Consider the following 14,105-nt stretch of genomic DNA (forward strand, 5'->3'; position numbering starts at 1 on the left):
GATTATATATGAAAAACCGGCAAATACTTATTTATATTGGTAAAGTATTGCTTAATGAATAATTTATTCTATATTTCGTTTTTTTCGTTTTTTTTAAATTTATAGTTTTTTTATGTTCAAGCTTGTTGTAGTGAGCCGAATCTGATCAGAACTGACTCAAAACGTTTTATGACGAAGTCACCTCTTGTTGCAGTAAATTACACGTCCGTTGAAGTAAAATAAAAAAAACACTGTTTAAGTTATAAATGTGAATTTATTATATTACTGAGATACAACATAAAGGTAGCCCGATAAGTTAACAGTTGTAAGTTTAACCGTACCGGTCTACTCTTAAGTATGATTACATTATATCTAATTAAGCATTGACACTACGTCCCTATTTATACACAGATAGTCGGGCGTAGTGCGTAAAAGCAGTTTAGAACAAGGAAAAGACTCCAGACTTTTCGTTGTTCTTTAAAAATAAAAATAATATTAATTTTTTAAAAACTTATACGAAAACAACTATACCCGTTTAACTTGTTAGTTAATATAACAAAAATAATATTAATATTCTTACTATCTAATGTACCCGTTTAACATATTAACTAATAACCCGTTTCCAAATATAAAAGTATTTTAAAATTAAGTTGTTTTCGATAACGCTCGAGGAAAACAATTCAAGGTAAGGTCACAAAGTAGTTTAAGTATGACGTAGTGACCTCGATTATTACACTATAAAATATTACACATCGGTAAGAGTTGTGTTTAATATAATATTGTTAAGCCATCAACTAGATTTATTTGCTCAAGAGTCAAAATTGGTGAATTTAATAATAAATGTTATATGGTCAAGATCAGGCCAATATTAAATGGAAATTTCTTGTTTCCTATTTCTAGCGAACTAATAATAATTTAATATAAATAGAATATTCTAGGTATGTACCTATCATTGAACCGAAACATTTAACATATGGAATTTGATTAAAATATCCAGATAAGACATCAATGTAAATGTTTTTTACGTTACGATCGGTAATAGCTTTTACCTAACTTCGAATTTTTCCAATTTTAGATATGGATCGAATCAATATATTTCCTATAAATAGCAAAACGGTAGAGATTACGAAGGAACGGCAAAATAAAAAGAAAAGAATCATATAGAATATAGGCTGCTGCCAACAATCGATAAGCGATAACATTGAAAAACTAGCGACAGTTTAACGTATGCCGATCAGAAGACAGTAATCGTATATAGGCGGCAGTTCCGAGACCAATCGCAGAATGTTAATACGGAAGACGACGACGAGGTCTCACGATTCGGACGATAAACGATCAACGACAATCAAACACGCTAGTGGATCCGATCAACGGACGCCGTCAGGGATGGGGAGTTGGCTGCTGGCGGGTACCCGTACCATACCGCGCCGGTACGACGGGTTGGACGAGGTCCACGGGTTTCGGTTTTCGACGTGGGGCAACGAATCCTCGGCGTGACGGGATTTAATGGGCGGTTCGGAAACACACGCACGAACGGACGAACGAGTACGACAGCATAATTGCCGTGGTGAAATTCAGGTAATTATGACCCCCCCCCCCTCTATCGGGGTTGTGCGCAGATTTGTCCCGTGCACACATCGTGTGAAAACGACGAACGTTCAGAAAATCGACGCGCCCGCGCATTGATCCGCATTTACGATTTGTGCGGTTTTGCTTTGCCTAAGGGTCAGACGGGGTAAAGGGTTATAAGTTTTAGGTATTTTGTTCGCGCAAAGATTGTCGCGTTGATTACGTTATGGCGTGAAAACGATCCGTGCGGGCGTATAATGGTTTCCGAACACGAGAGAAACTCTTTTCTTTTGTCGGTTTTTTTCCCGTTCCCTCTCACTCTCTCTCACTCAAACTCACTCTCTCTCTGTCTGTCTGTCTGTCTTTCAATCCGTCTTCATAAGTTTTTCATGCCGTTAGTACCCACGGCACCATCATACCACGATCGGTTCCGTGCCAATTCCGTCTTCTTTCGCGAGCTGCATACGTAGCGCGACATGCCGTTGTTACGGGACGCGCGTCCCGGGAAAGTGGCCGGTGCTGACCGTCGCAATAACCACCGTGGTGACACGGGCCGCGAGCCGACCGCGACCGCGATCGAGACGACCGCCGGGAGCGGTGGCAACGACAGTGGTGGCGTGGCGTGGTCCGCGAAGAAGCTGGGAGCCGTCGCCAAGGCAGTGGCCGCGACCGTAGTTGTCGACAAACAGACCATGGCCCGCGCGCATAAGGATGCGAAAAACGGTAAGCGCAGGTTTTCCGTGGGATTTGCGTGCGACGCTTTTTACGTTTCAGCGGTACACGTCTTGGGGGAGGTGGCTCGGTTAACCACGGGAATACGACCTGGAAGAGTGTTCGTAAACAGGATTCGAATAAAAATGTTCACGTGGTTAGCTTCTAATCTACTCGGTTTTCCTTGGCGATAAACAGGGTTAAAAGCGTTAAAAAAATATAAAAAAATATTTTACTAAATAAATTGCACTGTCACTTCGAGTATGAGTTAAGAAAATAAATAATCGCTAACATTCAATGAGTGATCATTAAACATTTCTAATTTTTCCTACAACGGTGGCGGAAGGGTCGAAATTCGGAAGCAGTCGAACCGTCACCGAAGCTCTTTTTTTGCGGACCATCATCAGTACCGAATGGTATCTCGTGGTTTCATCAAATACGAACGTGCGAAAGTTATAATCATTAGTTTTGTACTACTGTTCGTTCGGATAACACTAATTCATTCGTTACTTCAGCCCCATAAGTAAAAAACGCTATTTTTATGTGTTACACTTTATCGCATTCGGAGAACGGTCGCACAATAGAATATATTATAGTAAACATATGACTTATGCTCACGCACATATTGTTCGTCTTGTCGAAACGCCCACGCATGCTGTTGATAATAATATAGTATACTGCAGCGTAATTTAATACACTATGAACGGAATTATTTACTGTCGCGTTGGAACGAATAATGTTTCAGCGTTTCTGCACAACGAGAACATTCAATAACCGCTTCGACGTCTCGTTGTTTGTCCTGCGAGCGCTTGTTGCGGTACCGAAGAAATTCGTGATCTATAATAGTCCTGTGCGGAAGCGCACGCGGCGTAATCTGAAAGGGTTAAACAAGTTGTGTTCAGGACTTCTTGAACGTGCATTGCAATTCAAATACACACGAGACTTTCTATACGCGATCGTTGCATGTCAATTCGTTCACCGACGCCTTCGCGCCTTTTGTACCGGCAATAGTTTTCAAGCCACGTCTATCTCGAATAAATAAACCGTTTAAACCGTACGTGATTCTGGAAACTCCTACCGGTACGAGTACTGCACACGCGTATATAGGATCACGTATCCGAATTCGATGACCGATTATACCAAAATGTAATAATAAAAAACGTCTTAATTATTGTCAGTGATTATTGTGTTTTAGTAACAACTTTTGAGGGAGATCTAGACTTCTCACAACTGTATAATAATACACCTTTTACAGTTAAAAATACACAGATACGTGATTAACATTTTACTGATAAGTGGCGATCCAATATCATCCTTTCAAATAAATGTATTAATTTCAAATGTTCTCATGGTACTTCATACGGTTTTTGTAATGATATCCAGTTTTCATAATGAAATGTATAGGGTTATTACGAATTTATGATGAATACCTTTTTTATTTGAAAAATAAAAAGTTTAACATTCAAATTCGTGTTTTAACAAATCATAAAAATATTATTACACTTGTAAAACATTAATACTACACATTATCATGTAATTATCATCACATATGACATAATTATGTAATTTTATAAACGAATTATGCTAATTTTTTTTGATTTTTAAGAAAAAAAGGTATATGCATCCAATACTCGTAGAGGAGTTGAACCAGTGTTAATTCTAAAATGTTTAGTACATTTTATTTCATAATGTATGTTTGTCTTTTATAAAATTAATTAGTTTGTGTGAATTGATACATGAGTCATAAATATAAAACTTTAATTAGCTTAGTATTTACAGAAGTATGGTAAAAAGTGTTGCAAATAAAACATACTTTTAAATAAATATTTTTAGGGAATTAAAAAAATACCGGTTTGTTTGAGAACAATTTGAATACAATGTAAAGTAAAAAAAGTGTTAAACAAATAAATAAATATGTACCTCAAATTCGTAAAGTTCTGAAATAAACTTTATTTTTCTATAAATTTCGTAACTTACGAAGACCATTATCATATGTTTGTATTATATATATTTAAAGTATATTGTTTCAAACATGTTAACTTTTTTGTTACGAGACTGTTGAAAAGTTTAAAATATATTTATAAAATACTCGTATTTTCTGACTGTTGAAAACATTGGTTGTATGAAAAAAAAAAATTAAATATAAATAGTACATTTTTAAATTCTGAAAAATTTTACCAATACTTATTTATGAATATGTTTAACTCAAGAAAATAATGATGACTATACCAGAAGATAGCATTGTTATATTTTATGAGTAATTAGAACCGGTACCACAACATAGCATAATAATATATAATAATTTTTTTAAACCGTACTGCTTTGTATTTTTTTTTAACTTAAATTTTTATGTATCAAAAATAAATCATTTGTACCTAATATTATGTATTTGTTTATTATTTGTGTCATTTTATTTTTTAATATTAAAATTTTAAAATATAATAATCTACTACTACTATAAATGGTATAGAATGAAATAAAAAATATTTAATTTTTTTTTAAATCATTGAAAATATTTAAACATACAATATATAACATATACAATATAACACAATTTTAATAGTTAAATTAAAAGTTGACCTAATAAAATAATAAATATCTACCAGTTAATTCGATCAAATTTAGTAAATAATTTATAGTTAATAAATAGAAACTTCCGTACTAAGAATGTATAGTGTAAAGATATTTGTTCATTGTTATTTCACCTGTATTTTATCGATTCTATAACAATAATTTTTTATGCCTGTAATAATTTTAATTGTCTAGAAAAATGTAACAAATTTGAAACACGTAATAACCTTCAACACACAAAACATTTGCAGAAATCAATATTAGACAAATGTTTATAAACGTAAATCAATAAGTACCGTTTTACATACTGCTTAAAGAGTTCCGTTTTTGTTTTTTTAAATAAATGTTTTAATATAGATTAAAAATAAATAATAAAACGATTATAATTATTTTACATAATTGTCAACTACTAATTTACAGTAAAGTTAATTATATTATAAAGGTCTGAGTGTGATATTTCGATCGCGTTCATTCTACCTATTATATTTATTCATTTTTTATTCAGATGGATTTGACTTTGATGCAAAATTATTCATATTTTGTTTTATAATTGTTTTTTGATAATTAATACATTTTCAGTAATTTAAATAAGCATATATTTTTATTATTCCAATAATTACGAAAACAAATACAATTTGAAGAACATTAAATACTTATTTTATATAAACTTCCATATTGTAAACTTATTTATACATTTTGAATACAATAATATGACTACGATGTACTACATATATAAATTTTAATTTTTTTTGTTTTGGTCCTAGTTCAGTAGGACCAATATGCTCAATAATATACGTTAATAGAAACAAATTTAATTCATTTTTTTTCCTACAATATTTCCATAAATTGAATTGAGTAGATATTCAAAATTTTTTATCTAATTCAAGTAGTAATAAACATTATTAGTATGTATAAGTTAATAAAGATAAAACGCAAAAGTATAAATAAAATTTCTTTTAGAAATATAACCAATTCTAATATTGGTTATTTGTTTACTAAGATATTTTGATTTTAAAGTTAACCAAGAATATATTTAGCAAAACGATCAAATATATTACAATATCTGATAAATATATTATTTTATTAAAACAAATTATATTTATATTTTTAATTTTAAAATTGCTTTAATGACAAAAATCAAAATACTTACCTACTGAGATTGAGTAATCTAAGTAATTAAATGAAAAATATCTGACTCACTCAAAAAAGTAACCCATGGTATTTAAAAGCAATCAAATTATATATGGATAAAAAAATACACTTATTTTGAAGTTAATTCTATAAGAAGAAACATTGATTTTACTAAAAATTATGAATATGATAGCTTGGAGGGAAACAAATGTAGTGAAATTAATTAGTTGTCGGAAATGGTACCGTCAGTAATAACACGACACCTCGAAAACTAAGTCTAACTATACTTAAATTGTCAAGAAATTCTGTTTTAATATATTAGTTAAATTAATAAGTTTTCTTTTAAATCTAAATGAATAAATATTTAAAGTTTTAAACTGTATTATTCTAACTAATAAAAGCGATTGACGTAAAACGTAAGATTGACAGAAATTTATTATAAAAAAAAAAAAACATAGTCTATTAAATTGTGACTTGATATTTTTATCAGTATTCCAATACAACCACTGTGACCATTATCATAATAATTGTAGGAGTATGTTAATATATTATATAGATAAAAATTATTATAATTATCAATAAAAATATAAATTACCAGTGATTGTCGTGATTATGTATGCGACGGGTGCCGTATTAGCTTATGTGCGTACTATTGATACCCATGTATTAATATAATTATTATAAAAGTATATATTTTTTGTATTAAATGCATATGACATGTATAAAAAATATAAAATATTATTTAATACAAATGTGAAGAGTTTATATATTGATTAAATATTTAATTAATGGTATAGTATATATATATAGTATTGAAGTATTAATAGTACACATAATTCGGTGGATTCTAGTTGTCATTGTATTGGTGATGTTGTTTGCTGTGGGTCGTTGTGATCGAAGATTGAGTACGAGTATCCTCTGTCCTTTTATTTATTATTTTTATATTTGTTATGTTTTATTAATATTTCATCTTTAGAGACCGATCTGTTTGCTAGTATTTATTAGATATATATTTAATTAATATCAGTACAAACATAATTTATTTTATAAGCTTGTGTTCATTATTATATTTATATATTACTGTTCCAATTGCCAATAATAATATACATGAAGTAGTATAAGATATATGAGACCTAATATTATTACTAGAGCAAAAGACTTGTAGCTCTAAAAAAGCACTAAATATGCAAGCAATTATACACTAAAACACCCTATTATATACACTAAAAATACGCTCTTATATTTTTTATACGATTTGTTAGAAACTTTGTTGCGTAACATTTAGTCAAAATCAGTCGAAAACACATCGGCATCAAATACCAACAAATAACTCTTTAACCAATTGTTAAAAGACTGTTAATCTTTGGGCATTTTTATGTTAAAATAGTACACAAAGATAAAATGTTAAAACTAATTACGAATAGTACGTATGTACGCAGACTACAGAACTAAGACTTATTGACTAAAACAGTGTTTCTCAACCAGGGGGTCGTGACCCCCAAGAGGGTCGCGAACACCTTGAATTGGGGTCGCGTAGGTCAAAAATAATAAACCCCTGATTTACAAAATATAAATTTTTACATAATATAGATGAAGGGAGGGGGGTCGCGAAGTGATTGACCATATTTTATACCTATTTTGGGGGTCGCGACACTAAAAAGGTTGAGAAACAATGGACTAAAATATTAAATTATTAATGAACAGCGGATTGACTAATGTCAGTAGGCGCAACAACATATTTCGGTATTCTTTATGAAACTGTTGCGTGCCGTCGTCCAATCGTAACGATGGTTAAGTTTTTAGGATAATATTCCAAATAAAAATAAAAAAATACTCAAATATAATTTAACTGTTTATTTAAGAATTCTTCTAAGTACAAAAACACTATTTAAAAATGATCTGGCGTGAAGGTGCTTGCGACTATACCTGTGAACCACATCCGAATATTGGTCTATTCCTAACCCCCTTATATACTTAAGTCTCGTGGGAATTAGTCGCGCATTTCTATGTAATAAATTATTTCCAATTATTGTTACTACCCTGAGGTGCTAAATTGTAATTTAAATGGTTGACCTCGGTAATATTACTATTCGCACATTTCTCATATTTTTTTATGTGCTTTTATTAATTGCATTTATTATAATACTTTGAAATGTAGCCTGACAGCTCATATTCGTGTCACCCTCGGGTCTTAATCATTCCTTTCTATTCATACGAATACGAATATTATATTAATAATAATCATTTCCCGATTTCTATTATTTATGATCTACGTGGTCCCATCCATGTCTTATGAGTCGTAAGGACCTACATTTATGTAAGTCCGCAACAAAACCGTTAACGTCCTACCGGAAATTGTATAATGTAGTCTACGTATTCATAAATAAAATTAATCTAATTGGCAATCATCGAGAAGTATTTCTAGGAAAAACATGCGTCTGCGAACAATCATAGTATGTGATCAAAGTTTAAAATTATTTTTAATTCAACAATAATTTGGTCGTATATTAGATGAAATAAAAACGTCAACAGATAAGAATAACAGATAATAACAAATAAAATGAAAAATAATTTGAAACATGCATCTAAAAGCATAAAATAAAAGAAATATGTCCTTAAAACAATAAAAAAAAAACTTCAAATATGCATTTGTATACACAATTTAATTTCAAAACTTGTTATGTGAAAGAATGAAAGGTGTTTGTTTTGTACTCTGATATTTTTGTTTTTATGCAAAACAAATATGCTAATTTTACAAGTCTTCTGTCTTATTCATTATCAAACAATACGAAAAAGTTACTTAACTCACATTGTATTTCTCCACTACCATACTCCAAGTGGTTTTTTATAGCAACTTTACAAATATTTTTGATTTTCAGACGATCTAAGGGAATAATTTTCACGTGTTTAGCAGCAATAAACACCACTGCAAGAATTTATATGCACATATCCTTTGTGTACTAATATAAAGGAATAACTGGCATATCTCGTTTTCATATCCGTATAATGGAATTCTCAAGTATTTTTGTTTAGATACAGTTACTTTTACCGTTTTGTCCGGAAATGTATGAAAACTAACACTTTCCACGATACATATCATCTGCACGAATGGAATTCACATATTATGGTATATTTATATGCATATACGAAAAGGTAAAATAAATCAACATCGATTTTACACGGAATGTCTAAAAACCATCAGCTACTCTTCTTGGTATGAAATATACGTTATTTTTTACTTTCACGCATTACAACTACCTGAACTTATCTAGATAATATTTAAATAATATTTAAATATAAATCATAAATATAAATTTCGAATGTTTTTATTTGCATGATAATGCAACTACGTTATTTTAAAATACAATTTATTAATTTCACCTTAAAACGATTAGCATTTTATCGGTTTATGTAAATCAAATGATAACGTTAACCGTCCGTACCAGAGACGAGTATTTGTTGGCGGCTAGTAAGTTAAATCCGACCAGTCCAACTATATATATATATAATTGTTCCAACGTAGTTTTAAATTTATTATCTACAAAAAGTATAAACATGGTACATGACTTACGCATATGCTATTAATTAATTTTTAACTATTTTTAAAAATTAAACATTATTAACGTACTTATACAGTTATTAATAGTGGAATATTTATGAATGTAAAATGTTCAAATTATTTATTGTAAGCGTTTTAATAGTTTGAAAATCTGTCCTCATGTAAGTTGCCCATTTCTGGCTTATGATACTTGTCATTTACTTATTGCCTTAATAATTGTAGTAATAAAAGCCGAATCATTGAAAAAAATACTTTTGCTCTAATAATTTTATCAACGAGAGAAAAATTTGAAAATCAGATTCAATACAATAATACGATTGTATTTTATCAATGTAGGCTTTGGGATTATATGGTAATAACTGAAAGTGAAATATTTAATTTTAATTTAAAATAATAACACACACTTGATCCAAAAATAAAACACCAACCAACTGAGCATTTAAGTTTCCAAATCGATAGCTAGGAATTTACAGACACTTTGAGTGGCTACTACTAACACTTAAATTTAAATTAATTTTTATGAGGTAAATTAAAAATAATTGTATATTTTTACTAACTTATGAATATATAAATATATATAATTATATAATTAATATAAATAATTTAATAATAAATTATTGAAATTCATCAAAAACTAAGACAAAAAAATAATTAGTGGCTACAATAGGTGGTTGTTATTTAAGAAAAGAAATTTGTACTACACATGCGTTTGTTTAATTAAGTTAAAAATCATCAAAGATCATCAAAATGTACATTTTTATTTTATGACAACCATCTGAAACAGAATTAAAATTCTAGGACTCTACGTAAATTGAATGTTCTTAATTAGCTTTTACTTACTCTATATACTATAAATCTAAGACCCACTACATTTTATAGAGTTCCGTTGAAACCCTTTCGTTTGATTTTAAACATTTAAATGTTTTCTTATTAATTTTTTTTTAAAAATTATTTTATGTCCCATATTTCTATTTCCTAAACAATCAACTAAATATTAATATAGTCCAATGAAATTTAAATTAATAACTTTAAATATTTTTATATTTGTGATTATAATATAAAAATTTATTCCGATAAATTTTGTAATTATTTACTGTAGAAAAATATATTTTCTTATATTGAATGAACTAAGTAAAACAAATAATGACACTCAGTCCCTGTATCTTGTCCAATATATATATATATATATATAAAGCATTTAAAATACCATTTTCCTATTTTTGAAAGTTACACTTGAAATAAATATTGAGTTATTCCATTAGAAAGTTTAAATTTTATACAGTTATTAAAATAAATATATGAATTAAGTGTTAAAATAATATAGTTAATATAATTATATTTTGAATTTATTATTTTTCTTACAGTAATCAAATTCATGAAAACAATTTTTTTTTTATGATAATAAATAATACGATACTATGTCCTATAATAAATATTGCTTACCTCAATTCGTTTTTATTTTTATAATCACTAAAATTTTCTAAAATTTACAGAAAGAATTTAACTATGAAATTTTTTTGGTGTGGAAGAAGTTAATTAATTATTGCTATTAAATAAAAACAAACCGTCTACTAGAAACTGTTGTTCTGTTATTTTATATCCACGGTTATTTCTTCAGCAAAATGTTAATATTATCCAAGCAATTAATATGAATGAAAAAGAAATACATTATAAATTCAAATTATTTTGACCATCTATTAAACCCTATGCAGGTATTAAATGCTTAATACGCAATTTTATTATTTGAGTATAAGAATATTATTCATAATTTAATAACAACCGAGTTAAAAAAAAAATTAATTCATAAAAATGGAAAATGTAAAAAAGATAAAATAAACCTTATATACGAGTATGTAAATGATGAACATATTTCGATTTTTATTTAATTTAATTTTCAGTGGTTTTATATGAATGAAAGTAATTTTTATCATTAATTATGAACGCTGTAGGTATTAAATTAATATTTTAAAATTGGTTTTAAGGATCATAAAATGTGGTGCATAAAAATTTTACGATTTAAAAAAGAAAAAAAAAGGAAATGGATACTTATTATATTGAGAGAAAAACACTTAAGATCTATATTAAAAAATGAAACGTATTTTTAAGATATTTTGAATAATGAAAATGTTATTTGAACATTTGTTATACGTACATACCAAATATAATTCTTTTTTTTTTTTCACTTTTTTTCAATCATAAATTAGTAATATTTTATCGATTGATTTCGTTTTGTATAAAAAATAATTATATACTATCATAATATTGTCACATAAACAAATATGCATATTAACATTGGCCGGAGACCTGTCGACTTGTAAAAACAAATAAAATTTCTATACATTTGTTATTATGGAAATACACTTTGTGTACGAGTACATTTAACAAGCGAAAATCAGATACAGCAGACAGAGGTAATTTTTTTCTTTTTTTCTTTACATTGTTTATTTTTTATTTTTATTTATTATTTTTTTTTAATTTGCCTTTGAAAATTATTTTTTCTTTTTTTCTATTATTTCGTTCACATCACATCGATAGGTACTACTTAACACTGATTATATTGTGCCAATTTTTTTTCCGCCTTCTTCACCACCGAGACCTTCAAATCGACATTTTCATCGGCCGATGACGATCGATCAAAGCATTTTTCTTGTAATACTTGGCGAACACTTTTTTTTTCTTTTCCTTTATTCACGGCCACCAATTGTGTGTTCTTTGTTCTTTCGCCCCACCGCTAGCTAGGCTCACGTTCGCCCCTTGTCTACACAATCATTCATTTTGCCGCACGCGCACACACACATCCATACGCCTTCGAAGGCCAATAACACCTATAACATTTGAACTAAGGCTCGGGGTGTCGTATTGTTCGGCTCTCTCTCCTCACCCCTCGGCCGGCTCGCGACGGGGTTTTTTTTTCAATTTTTCTTTCCCCCCCTTCAAATCGTTCCATCCCTCACGTTCGTTCCCCCTACGTCGCCCCTCGACAACCGCGGTATACCATGCTACGCGTCGACGGTAACGGTCACGAGTCGCGGACGACTACGGCGACGCTTTCACCCGCCGCCCGACGGGACAACCGTATCGCGTGCGCGTGCCGGCACGGCGTATTCCGGACATCGCACCGGAACACCCAATCGCCCGAGGACAAGGGATTATCGGTTATTCCGTAACCGGTCGACGGTCGTTTGCCCATCGATGGTACTTCACGGCAGTGCGACCGCGCGCGTACATGACCACCTAACCTAACCACGGTACGTAGTTGCACTGTCGCAACCGTTGCACATGCACTCGAGTAGTCTTACGACGACCTCGCGGTAAATACCACGACCTCCGCGCCGACCAACTTGGACGCGAAACGACGTTCTACTCGCGAACCCGTGCACCATTGTCGTCGACGTCTTTTGCACGTTCAATCGTTCCCGGTCGAACGACGAGACGTTTTTATTCATTTTTTTTTTTTTTTTAATATTTCCGTCACGTCGCTGTCGAACTCGGCAGCCGTGGACGCGACCGGCGACCACCGCGGTTCGCGGTTGGCGTTCCGTCAGGTGCGACGATAAGACGACGATGCCGGCAGACCATCGGACATTTATCGCAAAACGTTTTGCCGCCACACGTCACAATATACACGATGCACAGACGCACAGGTAATGTTTACGATACCGTTACAGTTTTTGTATCCCTTATCGTGCTGTGCGGTGCACGCGGGACGACGGCGAGCGCGTGACGAACGGCCGAGTTCGGGTACTTTATCTCTGGGTTTTTTTTTTTTTTTTTTTAATTTTTTTCCAATTTTTCGCTGCGCGTTATGATCTCCAGCTGTCGCGGTAGTTGGCCGAGGAGAACTTCTTGGAAACAGCACTCTTGTTCCGGATACGTACCTACTTCGATATCGATTCGACCGGGGACGGTTGCGGCAGCTGTGTTATAGTGGGATATAAACTACCGCTATGTTCCCGTCGGGATCAGAGCTAAGACGACCGTGTTACCCGGAGGTTTACGCGTAAAGACAAGAAACGCTGTCGGTTCCTTACCGGTTTTGTTTTTAACGATAGAAATCCTGTTTTGAAGACCCTTCACGCGCCCTAAACATTTTCCACTGCAAACAAGTCAATATGCGCAGGTATTCTGTGCAACAGAAATAGGATGGAAACGAACATTGTCGAGATTAACATTAAAACACTAACCGCGCCCGAGCGACATTTTCAGTGCGAAATCAATTCAATGTCTACGATTTTTTTATTCATTTAATTGTTAATTATTATTAAATTTATAATTGCTTACAGTAAATATGTAGTTTTAGAATATCAATTAGAATGAAAGATAAAAAACATAGGATTTGAATAATCGTTTCGTATTTAACACGTTCAACGTTTCGTATTCAGTCTGAAAAGCAATCACGAATATATAGTTTAAATCAAATTTATATACGAGTAATTACTTTAACGACCGTCAGTGTAACGTTGTAGTACCGTTTGGAATAAAATGATGGCAAAACTGCTGATTTTCATTATAAGTAAACAAATTACATTGTTTTTTTGCTAAATGTCGGTATTGCTATGCATTATAATAAACGGTATTTTCAAAT

General features: G+C 31.1%; 1 protein-coding gene across 3 annotated transcripts in view; it reads left to right on the plus strand.

The window, feature by feature from the left end:
- Positions 1 to 1,988: 1,988 nt before the first annotated feature.
- LOC112693953 (inactive ubiquitin carboxyl-terminal hydrolase MINDY-4B) overlaps positions 1,989 to 14,105 on the plus strand; it is a 29,720-nt gene continuing 17,603 nt past the window's right edge. For 2 of the 3 annotated variants that reach the window (XM_025569233.1, XM_025569234.1), the window contains exon 1: positions 1,989 to 2,271. In XM_025569233.1, the coding sequence (XP_025425018.1) occupies positions 2,025 to 2,271 (247 nt within the window). In that variant the 5' untranslated portion in view covers positions 1,989 to 2,024. Of the gene's footprint in view, positions 2,272 to 12,531; positions 13,165 to 14,105 lie in introns of those variants that run through there. The other variant, XM_025569236.1, reaches the window with a different exon arrangement.

Source organism: Sipha flava, unplaced genomic scaffold (assembly GCF_003268045.1).
Source record: "Sipha flava isolate LNK unplaced genomic scaffold, YSA_version1 120_pilon_pilon, whole genome shotgun sequence".
NCBI lineage: Eukaryota > Metazoa > Arthropoda > Insecta > Hemiptera > Aphididae > Sipha > Sipha flava.